Source organism: Saccostrea echinata, unplaced genomic scaffold, assembly GCF_033153115.1.
Source record: "Saccostrea echinata isolate AGI-Se365-2 ecotype Australia unplaced genomic scaffold, CSIRO_AGI_Sech_v1 ptg000053l, whole genome shotgun sequence".
NCBI classification, from domain to species: Eukaryota; Metazoa; Mollusca; class Bivalvia; order Ostreida; family Ostreidae; genus Saccostrea; species Saccostrea echinata.
The window spans coordinates 355,828-382,598 of NW_026889802.1; the positions used below are offsets into that span (position 1 = coordinate 355,828).

The following is a 26,771-nucleotide window of genomic DNA, read 5'->3' on the forward strand; positions in this document are numbered from 1 at the left end:
CAGACAACTTTCACAATCAATGTTCTACTTTCACTTTGTATGGATCTACTGCTGTAAAAATCTGGAACGAATTGATGTTAAGTTGAAGTCTTGACACAGTTTACCAGCAGCAGGAACGCGTACAATATTAGGATGTCTAAAAGATGTTTGAATAACATCTGAATACAAAACATTCAGAACCATCGGAGCCGAGAGGTGCACTGATGCACTATTTTTTCATAATGCTACTCTTCCTACAGTTTTGGTCTGAATTCAATTAAACTTGGCACGCAACTAGACTACACTAAGATACATAATTCTGTGTATCTGTTTTTGATTTCTACTCCTACAGTTTTGGTCTGATTTCAATGTAACCTGGCCCACAAGTAGACTACTGTACACCAACCATCATTTGCGACATTTTTATTCACGATTTGTAAGTTTCAAACTTATATGTGACAACTAAGTTTTGCGACCAAGGAAATATTCACATGAATACATATAAGGAAATGAATAGTTTGTGGCGAGAAGTATTTGCAAGTAAAGCAAGGTCGCGAAACTCGCGGATATTTCTAGCACGCGAATAAAAGTTGGTTTACAGTATACTAAAATATATAATTCTGTATATTGGTTTTTTATGTCCATGAACGGTGTTACCATGTTACTAAAAAACAGAAATTTATGTGAAATACTGTCAAAATGCTACTCCTCCTAAGTTTTGGTCTGATTTCAATATAGCTGCAAAACTGTACATTATAATGGTTTTATATATTTATTTAGTCTTTGACCATAACGCTACAGATCCTGTAATACAAATATGGTGCAATTTACGTCGCTTGTTTTGGATCTTTTGTCGGATGGCAGAAAAATTTTTTTTTTTAAATTAAAGCGAGTTTATTAATTGGTCTGTAGACACAATTGTAAAGGGTTAGGAGGTGGATAAAATATACAGGTTGGTCAAAGGATATGTCTAGAATTAGGGAATGAAATTTTAAAGTAGTTGATTGACCAATGCTGGAAAGTGGAGAAAATCACCCCAATTATGCGCAGAAAATCTTGCGCCATAAATTAAACCATATTTGTATTATGGGATCTGTTGCGTTATGGTCAAAGACTAATATATAAAACCATAAAGCTACAGTTCTGCAGCTAATTTCAATATAACTTGCCACACAAGTAGACGATATTAAGATACATAATTCTGTACTTCGATGAATGGTGTTGCCATGGTTACTAAAAATAGAAATTTGTGTGAATACATTCAAAATGCTACTTCTCCTACACTTCTTATCTGATTTCCCTATAACTTGGCACACAAGTAGACTACACTAAAATACATAATTTGATATATTGGTTTTTGATTTCAATGAACAGTGTTGCCTTGATTACTAAAAATATAAATTTCTGTGAAATACATCCAAAACGCTTCTCCTCCTTCACTGTTCGTCTGACTTCACTATAACTAGGCATACAGGTAGACTACATTAAGATACATAATTCTTTTTATTGGTTTTTGATTTCAATAAATGGTGTTGCCATGGTTACTAAATATAGAATTTTTTGTAAAATACTTTCAAAACACTACTCTTCTTACAGTTTTGGTCTGATTTCAATATAACTTGGCACACAGTCAAGTAGATTACACTGAAATGCATTATTCAGTGCATCAGTTTTTGATTTTGGTAAAGTGTTGCCATGGTTACTAAAAATAAAATTTCTGTGAAATACTCTAAAAACACTACTCCTCCTACACTTTGGTCTGATTTTAATATAACTTTGCACACAAGTAGATTACACTGAGATACATATTTGTTTTTATTGGATTTTGATTTTGAGGAATGATGTTGCCATGGTTAATAAAATTGAAATATCTGTAAAATTCTTTTAAACGGCAACTCCTCCTACAGTTTTAGTCTGATTGCAAAAAATTGTGCTACAAAAAGAGACTCAACCAAGCATTATTATTCTTTTTATTGCTGTTGCAATGTTTTGAGTCCAAGTGCTACTTTTCTCTTCCTTTGTTATAAGTACAAACTAGTAGAGTTACAGTCTCGTCAGAAACTTCTGTTTTTTTTGTTTTGTTTTTGTTTTTAAATCTATTATAGAAGTACTTAACAAAATAAACACTTTGTACTTATCTTATCTATTTAAACTGGTAGAAATTAATAACATTATGACGGTTATGTACTCTATACAATAATACTTGATAATCTTTTTCACCATAGATTTAATTGAATTAATCAGTTTGTACATAAAAATATGCTTCAGTAAACAACAAGATGTGTTTGTGAAACTCCAATGTCCTTGTATGAAAGCTCATGGCCAAGTTTTTCAAAAAAAAAAGGTCAAACTCCAAGATCAAGTTGATGTGTACAAAAATGTTGGTACACCCAAAGAAAGGTCTTGTCACAAGGAATACACATGCAGAATATGAAAGCCCTAGTACCAACCATTCTGAAGTTATGGCCAAGGGTAAAGTATTTGTGGACAGACAGATGAGCAAACCAAAAACTATACCCCCCCCCCCCCCCCCCAATTTCTGATTAAAAAATAACAATACAGTAAAACTGGTTCCTTAGAAATTGGCTTGATTAGACAACATATGAATTAGACAACAATTTAAACAACAAAATTTAATGAAAGGACTTAAAGTTTAAACTGTAATACGCAAGGTTAATTTGGAAAACATAACATCCAGATTTGACAAGTTTTTCTGTAATACCATACTAAACAAAATTATAAAAAATAAATAAAAATAAACACCGTAAGTTTAAAGCCAAGCTTTATTGTTAAGATGAATATGATAAATCTGCCTAGCACATATAACTATACATAGAGGTAACACATGTACCATTGTACATTGCTTGTGGACAGAGAATTACAAAAAGTGGGAGAAAAAAATAAATCATATGCCCTCTCAACAAAATCCAACCCCTGTCCACCTGCTAATATCTATACATGTATTGGCTCTAAATGCATCGAGATAAACTATTTCATAGGCATACATACATAAACAAAACTCGCCCCTTCTTGTTAAACAACTTTTCTCTTTATGCTTCTTTCTTTTTCTTCTTGTTACCACAACAATAAAATTTTATCAGTCAGTACAGCAGAACACTGAATCATAAGCAAAGAATTTAAATTTCAATGATGTCTTCTCAATTATAAAAATTTATTCTCACAGGAAGTAAATTTCTTTATGAGTGTGTGCGTGTGTGTTTTATATAAACTATGTAGATTTTAACAATATTAACCAAACCAACATACTATGTGTACAAACACTAGAAAACATCAAATGTATAAGACACTGACAGTGTCTAAATAATAGCGAGCATTGGTAACAGCTGGTGTCTCAACAATGAAAAAAATTCTCATACAGTTGAGCTTTGCAAATCATTCATATATCTAATACAATAATCCAATAGCAAATGCAATACAAGTCTATAGCTATCAGGCAAGTATTACAATAGTTAATATTACATCCTCTCCCAAGTAACATTATACACATTTCAAAATACAAGGATAAACAGTTTCGAACCGCACAGTCAAAGAAACATGTTAATGCTGATTCTTAGCACTTGAGACATGTATCCATTCTTGGAGCCATAGTAACTGCTAGTGTGTGACCTGTAAATGACCTTCACCTCGACCCCCTGTGACACCTCTCTGCATGGCTCTTCTTTTACAGTCATCTGTCAACAAATGAAAATAATTTCTCATATATCTCTTTAAATAATGGAAATTTCATATTAGATACAACATAGCGCAGGACACTTTTACAAAACCGTTTAATGGCACTACCTGTTTGAGCACTTAGTGCTGAATTAATTAACTCCACTGCATCATATCTCTCCATAGCAACCAAGGCTTCCAACAGTTTGGATATAGTGCCTCCACATGACTGAAAATACAATATAGGTGTAAAAGTACAATCTTATTCTATAAAATTAAAGGAAAGCTGCCAATGTGACAGCAATCTGGTTTTCTTTTGTGTGAAAAGTACTGGTATTTCTCTCATAAATTATAAAAACTTTCTATTCTGAGGTGATGTGCCAACAATATCAATGTATCCTATATGCAATATTTTGCCTTAGAAAATGACTAAGTTCAACAACTGTATTTTTGTCATAAATTATCAAAAATTAAATCCCATGTAATGTGCACATCTCTGATATACTGTATACAGGGTTATTTTCGCCCCGTGTTATTTTCGCCCTTTCACACTTGCAAACAATTTTGCCCCGTTTTAAATTCGCCCAGTCATTGTTGTGTTTAAGAGATTATACTGTATTCTTTGAATTAGCCCCATTTTGAATTCACCCAAATAAGGGTAGGGCGAAAATAAAACAAATGGTGTATCCTTATTATGCTATATATTTCACATAAAACTTGTAATCTTAGATTACATACTGGTAGCTCAACTAGATGCATTATCCATGCAAGTTTGGTCACCATGGGGCTTATAGTAACTTGAGAATGAGACCTGGTCCAAAAACTTTAACTTGGTCATTCATCTGGTAAATGTAGGACAGATCCAGCATCTGAACCAAGTCTGATAGTGTGCATACCAAGATGCATTATCCATGCAAGTACATGTGGCATAGGGCTTATAGTTATATAGGAATGAACCTGCTCCAAAAACTTTAACCTGTTTACTGATCTGAAAAATGTAGGTCAGACCCAGCATCTGAAGCAAGCCTGGTACTGATCATCCCAAGAAGCATCATCCTTGCAAGTTTGGTTCAGGACAGGCTTATAGTTACTCGGGAATGAGACCTGCTCTGAAAACAAACCTGCTCTTAAAACATTAACCTAATCATTTTTATGGAAACTACCGATACTGGCTGAAAATGCAGCATCTGAAACCTGAATGGTGTACTGAAACATACTAGATGATTATCCATGCAAGTAGAATCAAAACAGGGAAAAGAAATACTTTGTAAGAAATCTGCTCCAAAAACTTTAACTTGGGATGCCAACACTGAGGGTATTACATAAGCTCCCCCAACTTTGTTGAGGTAAGCTGAAAATGATGAAGTTCAACAACTGGCATTTTTCTCATAAATTATCAAAAATTAAAATCCAAGTAATATGCACATCTCTGATATATGTACAATGAACAAAATAACAAAATAAAAGAGTTCCTATCTTGAAAATTAGGAGGAGTTATCTGGATAAATGCTATACCCTTTTTGGAAGAAACCTGCTTGTGCGCCATTTTCCCCATTTCAATAACCAGATTTTTCCTACGGAAAACCCGCAGTACAAAATAATTTCAGTTTACCTCATAAAAGGTTAGGAGAAGTCTGGTGGGACTGAAGCCCCCTTGGTGTCCCTCCACAGACTGCCGTAATCCTAGTCTCTCGGATAGGGCCACCCAGTCACATCCGTTCTGTCTTGGATCTAACAGCTTTGACAGCTGTACACGCACAGGGTAGCTGATCCTGTCAATGTCTCCATCTATTTATATAACGATATTATTAGTAATGCTGTTTTTAGGAAATATAAAATAAGGAGATACATGTAATTTAAAAAATTTACATTGACTGCACTAGATATATTTTACGTGAGACTTAAATATTGTCAGTTATTTCTTGATTAAAATTGTAACATACTTTGAACCACCTTGGATTACACTAAAACTTGTCTAATCTGGATGTTGTGAATTCAGAAATCTTGCCTCATACATGTAAAGCTTAAATCCCTTTCAGTAAATTCAATTGTTTAAAACTGATTTCTAATCCGCCCAATTTCTATAGAACCAGTGGTGTCCAGATTAGACAAGTTTTACTGTACTACGAAGTACAGTGTTATTGTACATGTATTTGATCACACACACCTTCACTGCTGGAGAGCACAGCACTGATGGTAGGTGGACAGGAGAGAGAGGAGGGAGGGGATGTCAAGGGGGAAGAGGAGGTAATTGTATCAGTCTGAAAATCCTCTGAAGCTAACAGACTGTTGGCCTCCAGGTAAAAATCTGTCCTTCCTGACAAACTCTTGATACTCCCAACAGAGTCTCCCCCATAAGGCTCACCATTCAGGATCTTCAGTATCTGTTAAATGACAAAAACAAGGTGTAATAATCTGTAATTGGAAGAGTTGAAAATAAAATTGTGCAGCAAGAGTCTGCAAAATTTAATCTTTTGTGTCATATATGATATAATTAAAATTTTGTTTACCATCATAATGAAGATTTAGAAAAGAAACAAAGAAAACAAACAAAGGCAACACATGATATGTACATGAGTTTATACACTTTAGACTTTGCTGGGTGAAGAATGGTGAGGGTGTGAGAGGTGAAAATGAACTGTCTCAAGCTTGTAGATGAATGTTGAAGTCATATTTGAAAAAGGTACTTGTGTTTCCTGAGTTAGGATGAAAAACTGTGATAGATTGTGCCCTGTACGTACCCTGGTGTTGCCTACTGCGTAATGTCGAGGTTTGTGTCCTGGTAAAGGCTTATCTGTATCCTCCTCCTCTTCCTCACTAGACTGTTCATTCTTCAGAGCCTCGGAGTTTTCTATTTCTGGATTGGCTCCTGCAGCCATTAATAGAGCCACCATGCCACTGTTCTGTCGACCACAGGCTATATGTAATGCTGTGTTCCCATTAAAACACACGGAATCCACAGAAGCTCCTGCCTACGATGTGGAATAGACCACGTTCAAAAGCACAATAACATATACTGTATGAAAGTATATTCATTCTGGTACTCCAGAGGTTCTTTTTTATACTCACCTCAAGAATGAGGTAACTACTGACAGATAAGTCATCCTCCTCCACAGCATAATGGAGAGGGGTTTTCCCACTTTTACCATCTGCCGTGTTGATATCAGCCTTACAGCGCACTAATAATTTCATGGCTTGGAGATTTCCCTTCTGTGCAGCTATATGAGCTGGTGTAAATCCTGCAATGATGTTTTTGTAATATAATTCCACAAGCATAGATTTTACTTTACAACTAAAATGTTCTGGCTTTTGTATAGATGACATAGTACACCTGTCAAAATTTCATATATATATATATATATATATATATATATATATATATATATATATATATATATATATATATATATGTACCATCAAAATTTTTCATGTTAAGTTCAGGAAATGGATTTTGGGGAGTTGAGAATGGGCGCTGATATTTTAAAAGTTTAGCCAAACAGCTAGAATTGCCAGTCTGCACTGCCAGGTGAGCTGGAGTGTTGCCATTTCTGTCTGGTAACTTAGTGTTGGCACCAGCACACAACAAACGGTCAATGATTTCTTCCTGGCCAGTGAGAACAGCCAGATGAAGGGGAGTCTGTAAAGAAAATGTCAGTTCATCAGATAATCATCAATGCATTCACATATTAAACAATGAATACTATAAATACACTCAACACTGTTAATTTAATGCTTTTTGCTTTAGATTTTGCCAAGTAATTCAGGTACACTGCTGTATATTATGTTTGTATCCCTAGTATGACAAGAAATGTTTGTGAAACATTTATGCCCCCCCCCCCCCCCAAGGGGCATAACTCTGTCAAAAATCACTCGATCATACCCAAAACAGAACTTGACCTAGATATTCTTACAATTAATCTGTATACCAAATTTAAGTATGTGCAACCTCTTCTAAGAAAATGAACGGAAACTGCAAATAATTGGAATTTTTCTAAGTCCAAGGGGCATAACTCTGTCAAAAATCACTCGATCATACCCAAAACAGAACTTGACCTAGATATTCTTACGATTAATCTGTATACCAAATTTAAGTATGTGCAACCTCTTCTAAGAAAATGAACGGAAACTGCAAATAATTGGAATTTTTCTAAGTCCAAGGGGCATAACTCTGTCAAAAATTGCTCGCTCGTACCTAAAATAGAACTTGGCCTAGATATTCTTATGAAAAATCTGTATACAAATTTCATTTCAATATGTGCAACCTCTGCGAAGAAAATGAACAGAAACTGTTGATGGACCGACAGACAGACAGACTGAGCAACAGACAGCAGCAAAGCAATATGCCCTCCCTTCTTCCAAGAGGGGCATAATAAAATATTGATATATGTATGTTTCACCATTCCTTGCAATATTTATGTTCATAAACAACCTAAACACTTTACTGCAGATGAATACAGTGCATTCCCAGTGTTTGCTAGATGTAAAAATTGTTGATTCTAAGCTGTTATTAATATTTACCTGTAGAAGGTTGTTGTAGGCGTTGATCTTAAGCCAGAGGTTGGACATGGTCTGCATGACATCCAGTAAATTGTTCACAACCTCCTTGTTACCATTAATGATGGCTGTGTGTAAGGGGCTGTAAAGTCAAAGTGAAACCATTAATGATGGTTGTGTGTAAGTGGTGTAAAGTCAAAGTGTAACTATTAATGATGGCTGTGTGTCAGGGCCTGTAATGTCAAAGTGTAACTATTAATGATGGCTGTGTATCAGGGGCTGTAAAGTCAAAGTGAAACCATTAATGATGGCTGTGTGTAAGGGGCTGTAAAGTCAAAGTGTAACCATTAATGATGGTTGTGTGTAAGGGGCTGTAATGTCAAAGTGTAACTATTAATGATGGCTGTGTGTCAGGGGCTGTAAAGTCAAAGTGTAACCATTAATGATGGTTGTGTGTAAGGGGCTGTAAAGTCAAAGTGTAACCAGTAATGATGGCTGTGTGTCAGGGGCTGTAAAGTCAAAGTGTAACCATTAATGATGGCTGTGTGTAAGGGCCTGTAAAGTCAAAGTGTAACTATTAATGATGGCTGTGTGTAAGGGGCTGTAATGTCAAAGTGTAACCATTAATGATGGTTGTGTGTAAGGGGCTGTAAAGTCAAAGTGTAACCATTAATGATGGCTGTGTGTCAGGGGCTGTAAAGTCAAAGTGTAACCAGTAATGATGGCTGTGTGTCAGGGGCTGTAAAGTCAAAGTGAAACCATTAATGATGGCTGTGTGTTTAAGGGGCTGTAATGTCAAAGTGTAACCATTAATGATGGCCGTTTGTCAGGGGCTGTAATGTCAAAGTGTAACCATTAATGATGGCCGTGTGTAAGTGGTGTAAAGTCAAAGTGTAACCATTAATGATGGCTGTGTGTAAGGGGCTGTAATGTCAAAGTGTAACCATTAATGATGGTTGTGTGTAAGGGGCTGTAAAGTCAAAGTGTAACCATTAATGATGGCTGTGTGTCAGGGGCTGTAAAGGCAAAGTGTAACCATTAATGATGGCTGTGTGTAAGGGGCTGTAAAGTCAAAGTGTAACCATTAATGATGGCTGTGTGTCAGGGGCTGTAAAGGCAAAGTGTAACCATTAATGATGGCTGTGTGTCAGGGGCTGTAAAGTCAAAGTGTAACCATTAATGATGGCTGTGTGTAAGGGCCTGTAAAGTCAAAGTGTAACTATTAATGATGGCTGTGTGTCAGGGGCTGTAAAGTCAAAGTGTAACCATTAATGATGGCTGTGTGTAAGTGGTGTAAAGTCATAGTGTAACCATTAATGATGGCTGTGTGCAAGGGGCTGTAATGTCAAAGTGTAACCATTAATGATGGTTGTGTGTAAGGGGCTGTAAAGTCAAAGTGTAACCATTAATGATGGTTGTGTGTCAGGGGCTGTAAAGTCAAAGTGTAACCATTAATGATGGCTGTGTGTCAGGGGCTGTAAAGTCAAAGTGTAACCATTAATGATGGCTGTGTGTAAGTGGTGTAAAGTCATAGTGTAACCATTAATGATGGCTGTGTGCAAGGGGCTGTAATGTCAAAGTGTAACCATTAATGATGGTTGTGTGTAAGGGGCTGTAAAGTCAAAGTGTAACTATTAATGATGGCTGTATGTCAGGGGCTGTAAAGTCAAAGTGTAACCATTAATGATGGCTGTGTGTAAGGGGCTGTAAAGTCAAAATGTAACCATTAATGATGGCTGTGTGTCAGGGGCTGTAAAGTCAAAGTGTAACCATTAATGAGACATTAATAAAAAGACAACTGTTTAATTCTAATAACAAACCAGTAGGAGACATTTGTCAATGTTGCTGGTATAACAGCATTGCCTAACCACTAAACTAAAAACTATCCAAAGGGCCAGGGTTGTATTGATGTAATTAAGAAATGATGATAATGAAAATAAAAAGTAACAAAAATAATGATGCTGAAATACAACAACAATGGTGATTATCAATGTTTGAAAAAATAAATATATATTCCAGCCAAAATGAAATGAATCATTAAATGCATATCTCCATTTTGGTCTGGTACTGATGTAAGGTAATTGTACCAAGAGGATCTTTCCTTACTTTCTCTGTTTACGTCTGGTACTGACATGAGGCAATTGTACCAGGAGAAGCTTTACTTGCATGTCTCTGTTCTGGTCTGGTACTGATATCAGGTAATTATACCAGGAGGAGCTTTACTTACATGTCTCTGTTTTGGTCTGGCACTGATGTAAGGTAACTGTACCTGGAGGAGCTTTACTTACATGTCTCTGTTTTGGTCTGGTACTGATGTAAGGTAATTGGACCAGGAGGAGCTTTACTTACATGTCTCTGATTTGGTCTGGTACTGATGTGAGGTAATTGTACCAGGAGGGGCTTTACTTACATGTCTCTGTTTAAGGCTGGTACTGATGTCAGGTAATTGTACCAGGAGCTTTACTTACATGTCTCTGTTTTGGTCTGGCACTGATGTAAGGTAATTGTACCTGGAGGAGCTTTACTTACATGTCTCTGTTTAGGAGACTGGTATTGATGTGAGGTAATTGTACCAGGAGGAGTTTACTTACATGTCTCCGTTTTGGTCTGGTACTGATGTGAGGTAGCGTTGTACTAATAGTAGCTGCCTTATGTCTCCTGTTGAAGCGTACGTCTGTAGGGCCTTCACTGTTCTCTCTGTTGTGCGTACCACCTCATCCTTGTCGGTTTGAACTGTCAACAAATAAACTATTTATGTGTGAGGCAATACAAAATTTAATCTCACATTTCTTCAGTATACAGGACATGTATATCCAGTAATTTAGATTAAACAAAATACAGTAGAAGCTTATTTATATGGATGTGGTGAGTACTGTTCGTGTTTAGTCACCAATATCTGCTAAATACTAGTAACATTTAACTGGATGCAATGAATTACTAGTATATGTAACATTAATAACTTTGGTTATCCCAGGGGATTTCCTTAAAATGTCTTTTAGCTATAAATGAAGCTAGCTCTAAAGTAACTTGAAGGACAATTTTTATGTACAAATGAACTTTAATGGCCTTACCACTTTGGTCACATGTCTCTGAAGCTGCTATTGTAGATTTTCCTTCTGTGTCTGGCTCCACTGGTTGGGCAAGAACCTCCTCCTCACTAGCAGGCACACTTTCTAGCTTTAATTCTGCAGTTTTAATAGAAATATCTGAAGTTTTAAGTTCACAAATCTCAATTTTCTTCACACTGTGGACTGCTTCAGGAGCATGCCCATCACTTTCAATGTCATCGGGGGTTTCCCGCCCCGAATCTGGGCTTGTTTCTTGAGACAACATGATATCCTTGTGAAGAACCACAGAATCGTCTCTATCCAGATGTATTATCTCTTTTTTATCATCATACACTGTGGCATCCACCTCATCCATTCCTGAAGAGGAACTGTCATTAGAAGCTTCTAAAACACTAGTGGGTCTCCCTCCTCCCCCACGAGGTACAAACATTTGATGTTGGAAATTCTGTGCTGTCAGATGTGCAAAATGTTGTAGGTTGATGTTGGGATGTTGCTGGAAGTTTGCTTGAGTCACATGAATGTCAGGTGGTCCTGCTACCTGTAGATGTGAAGGCTCCGTAATGATGGTGGGAAGTCCCTGAATTCTCCCACCATCTACTTCTATATCCGCTGGTTTGAGGCCCTGGCGCTTGGCTTTATTTATCCGCCTCTTTGTGGCATTGGAAATCTTTGGTAAAGGATTATGCAGACTATCATTTGACAAAGATTGTTCTGCAATGAAAACAGATAAGATTTAAAAAATCAATGCAAAAGTTTACTCTTTATGGAAAAAAAAAAATTGGCCCAAAGATAAAATTAAAACAAACTTACAGGTGTCTAAATTTACTTCCTTAATGGATATTGAGCCACTTGTAGTGCATATACACTGGTATGTACAAATCAAACAAATATTTTAAACGTCCCCTAACTTACCCGAATCATTAACCATTACAGGTATGTTTCCTTGAGGTGGGCCAAAAGGTAGAGCTATAAATAGATTAAAAGCACAGTAATAATCCAGGAAGTCAAGTTTTTAATCATATTTGATATACATGTACAATGTACATGTTGAAAAGAGTACATAATAATACCTATTAAGCTCTGCCTATTTAAATTTTTTTTGTGTGTAATCAAACAAGTCAAGGTTTGTCACTTGTGCAGTATTTCAGTAAGAAAAAATTATCTTTTAACTCATTTTAATTATACAAGTATAATTAAAATGAGTTAAAAGATAATCTTGTATACCATATTCTGAAAGGTACTTTTACTTATATACAAAATAAATTTATTAAAATGTACTCAACAATGGTCAGTTATGTGTTTTTGTTTGTTTGTTTGTTTGTTTTTTATTTGATTTTCTAATTTGCATTTTTATTTGTCATATCTCTTAAAGCTTTGATAGGTTTGTACATTATTGCTCATGATTGTTTGTTTGTTTTTTATTTGATTTTCTAATTTGCATTTTTATTTGTCATATCTCTTAAAGCTTTGATAGGTTTGTACATTATTGCTCATGACTTAAAGATGTGCCATGAACATGACTCATAGTCACATCTCAAAGCTCGAGACACTGAGCATGCAGCATTGAAATCTAGTTTGGTCACTGGAACTCCTCATTGGAATGAATTCAAACATATTAAGTACATGTAAGTTGCTGTAATGGTGTGTCATAACTACTCAATGTAGTACTGGTATATTACAGGTCAAGGTTACTGGCCAACTATGAAACAAATTTTGTCAAGTAAAGTTGATGAGCATGTATTAAACCCATTGTACCTTGTTAATCATAGCAAAGATATCTTATTGTATAATATGTAGCATGGTATGATCAAAACTAAAAGGTTTCAACATTTGAAAAGCCATTGTTTTGTCAGTTTGAAAAGAGAAATCAGCAATTCACTGGCTATCACTATACATTTATTGACTGGGTTTGAGGGTAACATGCATTTTGTTGGACCCATGAACCAAACAATTTGCCTGAGGCCATTAGGCCGTTTTATACCTTTTATTTAAATTTTTTTGACATACGTGTATCTAGTGCTAGCTTCCATGACGTACATTTCTTTTACCTGCACTGCTAAACTAGATCAATTCTGTCACTGTCAAACACAGAGGAATGCAAATAAGATTTAGCTGATCCTGCCCACAGTGTGATGTAAGTGGTCCAATATCTCATTGACAGGTCCAATATCTCACTCTGTGGTTAAACTCTGATTTTTTTTTTTACTGCTCAGTAAAACATTGGAAATATTAGACTTTTTTCAGTATAGTCTTATAGAGGAGAGAATTTTTAAAGGTATAATAATATATACCTTGATAATATATTTTCATACCTCATCAAGGTAGTATAGTGATGGCCAGTACGTGGTACATGTATAACTGCATGGGGACAGGAGATGCCTGTTTTTGTCAACATATTTTGTTTGGCTAGAATTACTTTTAAGGAAACTTCCTGGTCTTTTCTTTCATAAAGAAACCAATATTTTTTTTTTTTTTATTTAGACTTTAATGTTTTTATAAATATCTGTAGGCTTTAAATTTTTTTTGATAGACAATGTTTGTTGTAAAATGTACCACATTTCTGCGTCGCCTGCAGAGCAGAGCGACACTTAGGGATCTCTTTACTTTACTTATATTTGAATACTATAAAAATACATTGGGAGCGGCATTCCACAATGGATTGTGTAGACTGACAATTGCAGTCAAGGCAGACTGAAGTCTTTTTTTTGGAGGACTGTTAATAAAATGATAATTATCTCTAATTATTTCAATTTAATTTTTCATTTGAATCATATTTTCTTTGACTGTCAAATTTAAACACAGTCTTCGATGCTTTTTTTTTGTAAACCTTGGAGGTTATCCTGGTGCATCATCCACTACAACAAGAACTTGATTTCTATTTTACTAACAGCTCTAAACATCCCCTCTGAAGAGAAATGAATAAGGTCATTATGTCACACGGGCTGCTATGGCTGTTCCATGTAACACTAGAGGGTCAACTTGTTTGATTGTGTACATGTATGAAATAACATTATTAATTAATTTTTATGATAACTAGAAATATGTCCATAGGACATGAATGCCCCGCCGAGGGTATATTAGTAATGCAACATGAAAATTTGTATTAGTGTGTGAAATTTGATGAGAATATCTTGAACAGTTTCTTTAAAATTGAAACTGAAATCTAAAAAGTTGGATATATATGATGAATTCTCACCAAATTATGTATAAGTGCATAAGCTTATATAAATATATCTTAAATGGTTTCTTTAAAATTAAGCAAAATGCAAATTTAAGAAAAGTGAGGTCAAGGTCACAGGAAAGTTCAAGGTCAAACGTTTTTGATGCAGTTGAATATTTCTCACAAATACGCATCAGCATATTAAGTTTGATAAAAATATTTTGAATGGTTTATTTAAAACTGAGCTAAACACTAGTTTAAAATAAATGAAGTTAAGGTCAAAGGAAAGGTCAAGGTCAAAAAATGTTGATGCAGTTGAAAAGGTTACATCAGTATGTATTAGCATATGAAGTTTGAGAAAAAATATTATGAATGGTTTCTTTAAAACTGAGTTAAACACAAATTGAGAAAAGTGAGGTCAAGGTCAAAGGAAAGGTCAAGGTCAAAAAATATTAATGCAGTTGAATACCTTACATCAGTATGTATCAGCATATGAAGTTTGACACTAATTTAAGAAAAGTGAGGTCAAGGTCAAAAATGTTGATGCAGTTGAATAGCTCTCCTCAGTATGTTCAGCATATAAAGTTTGATAAAAATATTATGAATGGTTTCTTTAAAACTGAGCTAAACACTAAGAAAAGTGAGGTCAAGGTCAAAGGAAAGGTCAAGGTTGAATAGCTTACATCAGTATGTATCAACATATGAATTGGATTACACTATCTTGAATGGTATCTTTAAAACTAAGCTAAACACTAGTTTAAGAAAAGTGAGGTCAAGGTCAAAGGAAAGGTCAAGGTCAAAAAATGTTGATGCAGTTGCATTGCTCTCATCAATATCTATCAGCATATGAAGTTTGATAAAAATATCTTGGATAGTTTCTTTGAAACTGAGCTTCGAATAGAGCTAGATGCAAAGCGCAACAGAAAGACAGATGGAAAGACAGAAGGATAGAAGGATGGAAGATGGACATGACAAACACATATTCATGGCGGGGCATAATAAAATAGCAAAATCAGTCATCTATTTTATTGCTTTAATATCAGTAAAATCTCAGAGAGTAAATGAAGTAGGGGGGTTTGTGGAACTTTGCAATAAAGAATGACATTTATCAGCTGTTTTAGGGAATTTACACTGCAAAAGACAAAACATCGATATGATCTATATAAAGTCATTCATTCACCTGTACAAGTTTGATACATGTTTCTTATACGATATTATACAACTATGTACTTCAGTGTAAGTCAAAATGTGGTTATAAGGACCCATGTCAAGTGAAATTGTCTGAAGACAGAAAGTGATAGCGACCGAGCTTGCAAGGTCGCTATCATTTTCTATGTCTGGAAATGACTGAAAATCACTTAGAGCATAAGCAGTAATCAAATTCTTTGTATCTTGTAAAGAATCAGATTGGGTTTTTTTTTATAGTGTTACTCATCTTCACAGCTAGAATGTACAATGTATTGTATAATCACTTATTTTCATAGGGTCAGATTTTCGTGGCCGAGGAAAAAATACTGGTTCAAAGAAATTTGATTTCGTAAATTGAAGAAGAAGCATAAAATTTTAGTATTGAATTTAAACATTTCTTTGGGGAAATGAATTCATGGGTATCTCAATGCCACAAAAACAATGAAAATTAAACCTGTATGAAAAGTTGTGCTTTCACTGTATATGGGTTGATAAAATATGTTAGATCTTTTTAACATCTCAGAGAACTATGGCACCTCAAACAAAAATATACCATCTATAACATTTGGTTGAGGACATGTAGATGAGGGGGGGGGGGGGGGGGGGAGGGGAGGACTGGGGAGATGGCAGAGTTGTGAGATGTGGTATAAATTTTGTGAATAAAGTTCTTTTTATTTCTCAGACAATGTTAAGTTTTTATGGAATTACCTCCATTGTGGAAGCTGCTATTTAAATTAGTTCGACCATCCTCTCCCCCTGCACCACCCCCGAAGCCATTACTACCTGGGTAGCTTGGGAGGGTCTTCTTTCTCTTCTTGGCAATTTCATCCTTATCTGCAAAGAAAAAATATATACATACATAAAACATACTGTAAAGATACATAAATTAATGCACTCAAAATTTAGCACTATCTGTATCAAATGATTAACATAATCATTAACAAGTACATTTAGAACCAAGCTTCTATATGCATTTATTTTAATAATACATTAGGCTATCATCAACAAGCTAATTCAGAGTATTTGTGTCTCCCACTTAAAGAAAAAAGAAAAGGGTGGAAAACTGAAAAAAATATGCAGATATAGAAAAAAAAGGTCAACCTTGACCTTTTAGCTTTTGGCCTTAAAGTCAATAGGAGTCTTTTTTAGGTTAAAAAAAAATCATGACCTTATGTTTCATAACAAAAGCTTATAGAGAACTTAAAAGTTATCATCTGAAAACCATGTATGCATTCCAAAACACCGAACTAATTTGTTTAAAAATTCCCTCCAGTATTCCGGTGTTCATATTTGGAACAGTTTGCCTTTGGATTTAAGATGTGCACCAACTCTGTCAGTTTTTAAACGAAATGTAGAAAAGTATATCTTCAACAATAGAATTTCATTACTCTGATTTATATCTTTTGTATATGTATATTATGTCAAATCTTACAAATGTATATTAATTTATTTGTCATCATAATATATTTGTTTATTATTATCATTATGATGATTGTCATTATTATCATGTGACATTGTTTGTGTATTATATTTCAATTGCCACACTGTAGTTGTTAATCTTTGCTACTTTGATGTACACGTGTAATATTGTTGTAATTAGAAGGCCCTGGGGAAGAATAGTGTGTCACACTAATCAGGCTACCTTCTCTAAATAAAGTATTATTATTATATAAATTTGGGACCTTAGTCTTTGACCTTTTGACCTCAGAATCAGTAGAAGTCTTTATTACATCATATTGACTAAAGGTATAAAATTTCATTGCAAAAAAAAACCTCAAAAAGAACTAGAGATATCACTAGGAAACCATTTTATGCAAGATATGAATTTTTCACCTTGACCTTATGACCTAAGAATCAAAAGGGGTCTTCTTTAAGTCATTGGCTTTTAGAATACAAGATTTCATTGAAAAAGCTCAAGAAAAACTAAAGTTATTATCTGGAAACCATTCATTGCATTGTATGAATTTCTTACCTTGACATTTGTCCTTTTGACCTCAAAATTATTAGTGGTCTTTTTTGGCCAAAAGGAGTTCTGATGTAAAATTTCATTGCAAAAGCTGAAAGGCTTCTTAAAATTTTGCCCAGAAACAAAATTGTAACACACAGAAATAATGTATGAATTTATGACCTTGACATTTGACCTTTTGATCTCAAAATCAATAGGGGTCTTCTTTAGCCATAGGAAGTTATGATTTGAGATATTGTCCTGAAATGAACATATTACACACAGGCAGAACAAAAGATAGATAGATGGATGGACAGACAGACCCAAATCAATACCCCTCACTTTCAGTGAAAGTGAGCAACAAAAAACATCATTTTTTCCCCTAACCCAACTCTTATTCTGTTGAGGTGGGCTTTACTATGTACATAAACTCAATAAAACAAAAAAAATAACATGTCCAGTCCTAAATACTACCGAAACACTCTTAATTATTTGTTGTTTTTAATTGACCAAATGTTTCAGTAAGAGTGTTTTCTAATAAGTTTAATGATAGGATGCTCTTGTTTTACAATACAAACTTTCTTTCTTGGAAAATCTAATGTGACCACATTGTGTCCACCATTTTGTTTCCAACAAATGCTTAAAATACAGTAGAACAAACATAACTATTTTGATATAATTGAATTTGGATAAAACTGGATTTTTTAAGTTATTTAATTTAATTGGGTCAGCCACATTTGGGGAAAGAAATGTATTCCTTACTTTGGCCTTAGCATATACATGTACTACAATTAGCAGAAGTGCAAAAGAGGCTAAATTTAACCACTGAAATTCAGCATGTCTTCAATAATGAGTGCAGCAAGCGGTGCGAAGTGAGCTCACTAGACTAACGTGTAAGAACAGAGGAAATTCGGAATGAAACCTGCACATTCGTCAGGCAAATTTTCTTGTGCAACATTCCCAGAATTTCTTCACTTCCAGGATTCGAAGACCAAGGCTAATTGTAACCAAGAGATATGTTTACTTTACTTTCTTTGCAGAGAGCTTAAAAGAAACAAAAAACAATTGTATTTACTCTACAACGTATTTCATTAAATATTGCACAAGACCTGAGTAGTCTTGTTCAACTAGACGCTCAACTGTCTCCATAACTCCAACGTCACAGTCTAGACTGTGTCTCGTGCGGTTTGAAGTTTGAAGAAGCGGATCAACGTTACAAGTGTAGGCTGTCTATAGGTTTTTGATGGACAACTGCGCTCACCCCAACTGTCACACCGTAAAATATACAAGTATAAGTACAAAATTTTTTGCATTAAGGTTATAAACACTATCACTGCTTGCTAGTATGGTGAGACTGACCAAATGACTGTGGGTAGTAGGTGAAGGATTTGGGTTCGCTGGTTTCTGTGTCTGACTTTCTCTGTAACATTATGATTACAGACACAGGCCTGTCTATGTTTGGGTTCTTGTATGCTGGAGTCTTGAAGACAATGGCATACTGCAAAATAAATCACATTAGATATACTACACAATGAACATAATGCATCAAAATCAAAGTAAAAGCTTAAAGATGCAAAAACAGAATCCTTCAGAGACTTGCCTGCCTGTGTACATCAAATGGACCAAAGTTCCCAAACGCTTCCCAAATTGTCTTCCCATCATCGTCTTGTTCCACAAAACGGACCTGGATATCATCTACAAAGTAATCAAACAATATAGATATCCATTATATTTGAGGGATAAACCAAACTAGACCACAGCCATTTTGGATACAGAGTATTCTTATAATTATTTAAAAACACATGTATATATAACAATTTAATTTAAAAACAAAACTTGAATGCAAAACAGACATGCCCTGGTTTCGGTTCAGTTGTATTGGAGACAGATTTGAGGTTCACCTTGTCCAGGTGACCTTGGTAAAAATTCAAGACTTATTTTCTGATCACAATTGACCTCTGTGTCAGATAAAATTTTTCCATTAGAAAGTTAAGGGGTGGAAAAGAATTGTATACATATTCACATTTCACTTATTTGTCAGATTTCCCTTTTCAGATTATTTTGGTGGAATTTGTGATTGATCAGCTGATATTTTTACTAGAGCAGTTTCTTATTTCAGATCAATATCCTATTATTATATTTACCTGTGTATCAAAGTACATTTTGTGGTTTGACCTCAATATTTGACCTTTTATTTTTATGCAATCAATATACATAATAAACAATACACATGTTAAAATCAAAATCATTAGAATCTGTAAGCACTTGTAAGAATATGTCCTGACATTTTGTCAGTGATAATCAACGGATTTGTTCAGTAAATATTACAATTAGTTATTCAGAAAGATACTGTTATCACTAAGGACTTTTTTAAACATGTAAGTCATACATAGAGTATTGGACTAAAATTTATCCCCTAAAAATCTTACTTATATGGGATTACATGTATAAATGGTACATCCAATTTCTTTGACCTTGAACTTACCAAAATGACTTTTGGTAAAGAATATGACTCTGGTAATATGTCATCTTTTTGTTAAGTACAATGTTTCCATGTTGTTTACTTCAAAATGTGAGCAATGATGTCTACTTCAAAGACATGAGCAGGGTAAAGTTGCATACAGACAATAAACTTTCATCCTAACCTTTGATCACAGAGGCATAAAACAATAATTAACATCAGTATTTTTAAAAGATACAAATAAAATATCAGGAAACAGGGTTACATTATTTATTTTTCAAATCTGACCTTTTTGAACTCTTTCACACAGTAGAAAGACCTCTTCATTTCCTGTACAACAGCCACCATATTTGTCCATACGACAGATCTTCAATGCATTGGCTCCTGGGGCCTCTAGAAAAATGATAAGCCAAAATAAAAAACTAAATGCTCAGTTCACTGTGTTTTAAAATCACAGCATAAAAAAACTACATGTACAGATCATGCTACGAAACAGATGAATTGTTTTCGGTATCATCATGTGAAAATATACAGTAAAACATTTATTAAAAGGAAACATTATGATTGTGAATTCATGCTTATACTAATGTTATCAATAAATTACTGACTCCTTGGAGGAAATTGACTGTATGCTTTGAACAGTAACACTTACTGCTATCGTATATAGCCGTTGACAGAACAGGCGGCAGTAGGTGGAAATTTTTGCCACTTTCATCTCGGAGATAGGCCTGGAAGCATAGCTTAACAACATTCAGCTGCATGTCTTTGGCTAACTGATTGGCCTGACTACTAGCTTGGCTTTTTTCATCATCTTAAAAGTTATATTTGCATATGAATAATTTGAAGAATGGAGATAAAAAATACTTCTCATTTTATATACATAACTTGCATTTAAATTTTCAATATTCAATTATTTTTTTATCAAATGAAAAGAATTTAAAATAGCATTAATAATTTTGAAAATACTATCCCAGTAAAATAGTACAAAGCTGCCCATGCAATAAATTTAAGTACAGTTTATTGATTTTTTTCTTTCTTCTCTCACCTGATAAATCAGTTTGGGCATTGAGGTTTCCTAGTTTGACTTGTTTATCGAGTTTCATAGACTCTAGTATTCTGTATTCTATAACCTCGCTGGCCTTCCTTCTTGTTACATGCTGAATACACAAGTTTGGAAATCTGGAAGAGAATGAAAAGCAATTGTCATAACTTGTATTACACACATCTGGCAGTGGTGGATTTAAAGGGGCATAAGAGGTGTTTGCCTGGGTGTATTACAATAATACCTGAAAAACAGTTTAGTATTAAGTTGCACTTTGCTTGTATAAAAACAAACTGTCATTGTAAAAGTTGACTCACTGATAATTATTTAATTCCAGAAACAATTTTGAACATTTTGGAATTAGTGTCATTTTTCACCAAGTGCCAAATTGAAGTGAAACCTGGATCCTTCCCTGCACCTTGGTACAAGCTTTATCATTATTATCAAGAAGTACATCAGGGATTTACAGAAAATATTGAAAGCATTAATTTTGAATTGCCCACTCATAAAATCACCAAAGTTCGAATTAAAGTCACAAAAAATGAAGAGTTTAAGCACGTAAAAATTAGGAAATCATATCTAGTTCCTTATCACCACATGTAAATTTCACTAAACATTCTTTCTAAAGATTAAGATACGATCTAAGAAATTCTTCCTTATACAAGATAAAAACAATTTTTTTTCAAACATAGTTCCTTTGTTATATAAGATTAACTGAACTGTTATATCACATACGATTGAGTTGTTAATTAGATTCTTGTTTCCGAGAAGTCATGTGAATCAATAAGATACAGACTTACGTGACAGTGTTTTGGTTAGGCTTTAGCTCAACAATACACGATCCATTAGAACAGTTTTTGCCCACTAACTTGTGAGCATGAGGCTTTGGGATTGTTTCATTTGTTACCAAACTGACAACAATACGAGCTGAACCATTGTAATTCCGTATCTGTTTAAAAATAAAGAAATTACTAGTCATTATTAGAGTACTAAACACATGATGTAGAAATGATCATTCACATTTATCTAAAGGAAATAAAATAAATGTAAAATTTTAATTAACAAAAATAAAATGCACACTTTAATCAGAGAACATTTTGAGACAAACCCTGATGGAGGGAAATGTTTTCCTGTATTTCTCACTCTTCTCTCCCTGGAGTCCCCCATGAGATGGTCCCTCACACTCGTATCGAAATCGGAATCCCCGAGCTTGAGGCTGCTCAACAATCTCCACATATGGCTCTATCAAAACATGTATTGTAAAAATATAAACAAAAGAATATTCACTGAAAAATAACATGTCTTATAAAACTTATCATTCAATTAACTTATCAGGCTAGACATACAAAAAAAAGTTTTGTTCAAGAATGCAATTATTACTGGCATATGTCAATTCCAGTTTACAGAATCTAAATGTAGTTCAGAAATAGTGATACTGTGTGTGGTAAAAGTTCATGCAAGTTTAATCTTACCATCAGGAAGGTGTTGGTAAGTAGTGATATTAACTATGGTATAAAATATTCATGTTCTTACCATCTGGAGGGTGTTCATAAGTTGTGATAACGTGGTATAATATATTTGTGTTTTTCCCCTATGTAGCATGTTGGTAAGTAGTGATACTATGTTCCTGGCTCCGGGGCCATAAAACTGAGACGAACTCACTTTGATCTCGGTCTCACTTTTCCACTATATATTCCTTTAGTTGTATGGCCCCCGAGCCTGTTCTTACCATCAGGAGTTGTAAGTTGTAAGTAGTGATACTATGTATGGTATAACATGTTCATACCATCAGGAGGTGGTGGTAAGTAGTGATACTATGTATGGAATAACATGTTCATACCATCAGGAGGGTGGTGGTAAGTAGTGATACTATGTATGGTAGAACATGTTCATACCATCAGTAGGGTGGTGGTAGGTAGTGATACTATGTATGGTATAACATGTTCATACCATCAGGAGGTGGTGGTAGGTAGTGATACTATGTATGGTATAACATGTTCATACCATCAGGAGGGTGGTGGTAGGTAGTGATACTATGTATGGTATAACACGTTCGTACCATCAGTAGGGTGGTGGTAGGTAGTGATACTATGTATGGTATAACATGTTCATGTTCTTACCATCAGGAGGGTGGTGATAGGTAGTGATACTATCTACGGTATAACATGTTCATACCATCAGTAGGGTGGTGGTAAGTAGTGATACTATGTATGGTATAACATGTTCATGTTCTTACCATCAGGAGGGTGGTGGTACTCTGAGACTATTCCCCCATTATGATCCATTTTCATCATGGGGATCTCCACAGAGTCTGAAGAATCATCATGCTCCATTTTCTGCAAAACAGTGATGTAAAAATAACAATGTTGGGGAAGTTAAAGATAGTTATTATAAAGTGGAAGGTTTAAGAGACTTTAAGAGTTATAAAGGTAGTTCATTATTTCATTCCAGTGGGAGTGAGTGGGATTATACGTAGTAGGAAACTTCAGAGTGGGAAGAATGTGGATTTATACAGGAAGTTGATGACCATGGTATTGGAAAAGAATTGAATAAGAAAAAAAAAACCACTTGTCATATCAATGCCTGAATACTTACAGATTTTTTTCACTCTCTGAATGAAAGCTGAGTTAATATGAAAAACTATTTCAAAAATGAAAGTTTTAAATAAACTAGAAGTCTCTGAAGAGACTGTAGCTCTACTGGTTTGTACTTATATTAAAGGAATAGAAAAGTTGCACTTGAAACTATGCAACAGCAATAAATGGAATAATGGTCCTTGGTTTAGTGTCTTTTTGTTGCAAGATTTATTGCAATCAGACTAAAACTGTTGGAGGAGTAGCCTTTTGAAAGAATTTTACAGAAATTTCTATTTTAAGTAACCATGGCAAGAGAGTTCATCAAAATCAAAAAACTGATAAACAGTATTATGTACCTCAGTGTAGTCTACTTGGGCCTTTGTTTTTGTACTTAATTTGACTACAGAATGTTCCGTCTACTTGATCAATACATAGGGCTCACGGCAGGTGTGACCGGTCAACAGGGGGATGCTTACTCCTCCTAGGCACCTGATTCCACCTCTGGAATTTCCAGGGGTCCGTGTTTATGCCCTGTTCACATATTTGTATTGTTTGTCGTTTTAATGAGATCGATCACTGTTCATTATTTTCACCCTTTTTCATTCACATAAGTTTCATAATTTCTGGCCCAGTGGTTCTTGAGAAGACTTTTGAAAGATGTTATTTAATTTTCATTAATTCTTAATTATTTCTTTAAAAGATGCCATTTAATTTTCTCTAATTCTTTATTATCTCCCAAAAATATTATCACCCAAGAATACCAGTGGCATATATTCCTTCTGCTAATGTGTTGGCTAATGTGAAGTCACAGATTTCACCAAAAGCGTGAATTGCTGAATTGGGAGTAGGCAAGGAGGGAGTCACCCCCTCTCAATGAGGGGTGGATGTCGGAGGACCACTTTCTGTGAACTTGGAGACATCTATCATTGTCCCAGTGAATATAATTATAAATCATTTGGACATATTTCTGTGCTACAGAAATTAAAATCTTCATGACCACACTTAATAAAATTGAGAAATTTTTAATTCCCTACACAGTGCTTGGTAATTATGGAAACTTCTATACTGAATAATCTAAATATAATTTTTAAAATGTTTTATGTTTGACTTCCTACTAACCGAAACATATTTCCTAATCTCTATTCCCTGTCCTAATTGTAGACTCCTGTTGCTGTCATTTTTTAATAGTCTGATATTGACTTAAAGGTAACATTTCAATTTTTAGATTTAACCAGCTATAAAAATCAAAAGTTTTGTCATTATATATAAACACTGTCAAAGTTGGATAGGCATAAAAGTGTGAATTGCTAAAAATACTTTTATTGATTCTAGTAAACTGGTAAATAAATAAGATTCATGATCAACTTTCCCCCATTTTTAAACTAAATACATGTACAGTAAAACAAGCTTATAGCGAACACGCTTATAACAAATTGAGGCTTATAGCAAAGTGATTTTCATTCCTCATGACTTTAAAATATATTGTAAACTTATTGGATATACCGAATTATGCTTATAACGAAGCAAAATCGCCCATCCCTGGCACTTCGTTATAAGCGTGTTTTACTCAATTACTGTATAAATATATATATTTTTACATCAAGAATATGATGTGTAGGCTACAGCCTTTTTGCCTATATGGAATATATGCCATTGAGTGCTTTGAGGCAAGTTTGGTTGAAATTGACCCAGTGGTTCTTGAGAAGAAGTTAAAAATTCTCTGCATCAGATGCCTAATGTTGTTTATAAATATATATATAAATCATATATATTTGTATCCTAAATCTGAGGCCTAGCACCTTTGGAGGAGTTTGACGTCTAGCAGCTAATGGCCAAGTTTAGCCCATCTAACTGATCTCTTGCCCTTGGTTATTTAAAAAACACTGAAACAATGAAATCAGTTCTATCTGATGATTAATGTCACAGTAGGTAAAAAATCAAGACTCAACCAGGACTTGAACCCAGGGCCTCTGGCGTACTGTCCCAGCGCTCTAACCACTGAGCTATTGAAACCCAATAAGTTGACTGACTTTCACAACCTGTGAACCCTGTGACATATTCCCCCTCTTTGTAAAATTCGTCCTCGAATTCTAGGAGTTAAGGAAATGCTGTAAGGCATGTTCCCAGGGAATAGTGATGTTGGGTGCCAAATGTCACAGATGGTGAAAAATCAAGTCTCAACCAGGACTCAAACCCAGGGCCTCTGGTGTACCATACCAGCATTCTAACCTCTGAGCTATCGAGACCCAATATGTTGACTGACTTTCACACACCTGTGAACCTGGTGACATTAATATAACATTTTATAGAATAGAATGGAATAAAATATGATTTATTACCAAATCAGGGCCTAAATGAGCATAAACATATAACATATATAATTACAGATAAAGTAAAAGACAGAATACAACATATAATGAAGAGTAATTCTTCAATTAATACATTGTTGGTATTTTTAAGATTCATATGTGGCTAAATCACATAAGTTGTTATATATAATTAACTAAAGATATATCTGCATATTTATTTGATAATCTATGAGTTAACATATGCATTATTATATACATCATTCTGAACCCATAACATATGCCTGACACATCAACAAGAGGCAGCAAGAGTTGGTGCTAAAGGATTTTATAAGAACTTGATATAAACAATGATAAATAATGGTGTCCAATGCAACATATACTCTACAAATAAGGTTTAAGTTAACAGGTTTGTGGGTATCACAAACAGCATTTACCAGCCACCAGAACCGTTTTCAGAAAATGTGATTGACAAGTTGTCTCCCTTGAAAGTAACATTATTACCTAATTTTGAAAGCTAAAATACAATTAAGCACCAGAGAGATACGTAGTGAAATGTTTATCAATCTGTTAAGATTATCAATAATGCCCTCTGGTTATATACAGAACTTGTTTTCTTACCGATCAATGTGTATTACAAGATGAGCTATAAATAGATACACAAGCTGCTACAAATATGCGTTTTGGGCTTGAATGTCTGATTAACGCTCAATGATTTATGATTAAAGTGTAAAAAAGGACTCACCTCTAACTAAATACCCACAAAAACTTCAGTATATGTCATTTAAAGCTTTGAGTTTTCGTTGTTTTGCTTCGTGATATTTTTCTTTTAAAAGCATATGGAAATCCCAAAATTAGGGAATTTCCCTTTCCTTTCTAT

General features: G+C 34.5%; 1 protein-coding gene across 1 annotated transcript; it reads right to left on the bottom strand.

Annotated features, from left to right (window-relative positions):
• Positions 1-2,748: 2,748 nt before the first annotated feature.
• Positions 2,749-26,771, bottom strand: LOC133204459 (nuclear factor NF-kappa-B p105 subunit-like). The gene is made up of 21 exons (XM_061340194.1): positions 26,637-26,771; positions 23,246-23,345; positions 22,118-22,251; positions 21,810-21,958; positions 21,013-21,146; positions 20,620-20,778; positions 20,256-20,360; positions 19,107-19,201; positions 18,866-19,004; positions 16,270-16,395; positions 12,126-12,179; positions 11,217-11,924; positions 10,737-10,878; positions 8,170-8,287; positions 7,066-7,288; positions 6,721-6,890; positions 6,393-6,623; positions 5,819-6,035; positions 5,264-5,439; positions 3,781-3,880; positions 2,749-3,671 (listed from the first exon to the last, which is right to left on the bottom strand). The coding sequence occupies exons 2-21, from the start codon at positions 23,340-23,342 to the stop codon at positions 3,595-3,597; spliced, it is 3,354 nt and encodes a 1,117-aa protein (XP_061196178.1). The 5' UTR covers positions 23,343-23,345; positions 26,637-26,771; the 3' UTR covers positions 2,749-3,594.

Excerpts from the sequence above, each read along its gene's own strand:
- LOC133204459 (XM_061340194.1), bottom strand. The coding sequence starts at position 23,342 with ATGGAGCATGATGATTCTTCAGACTCTGTGGAGATCCCCATGATGAAA. Across the intron at positions 22,252-23,245 it reads GTACCACCACCCTCCTGATG|AGCCATATGTGGAGATTGTT; the intron begins GTAAGAACATGA and ends ATGTTTTGATAG. Across the intron at positions 11,925-12,125 it reads TGTAATGGTTAATGATTCGG|AACAATCTTTGTCAAATGAT; the intron begins GTAAGTTAGGGG and ends TTTTCATTGCAG.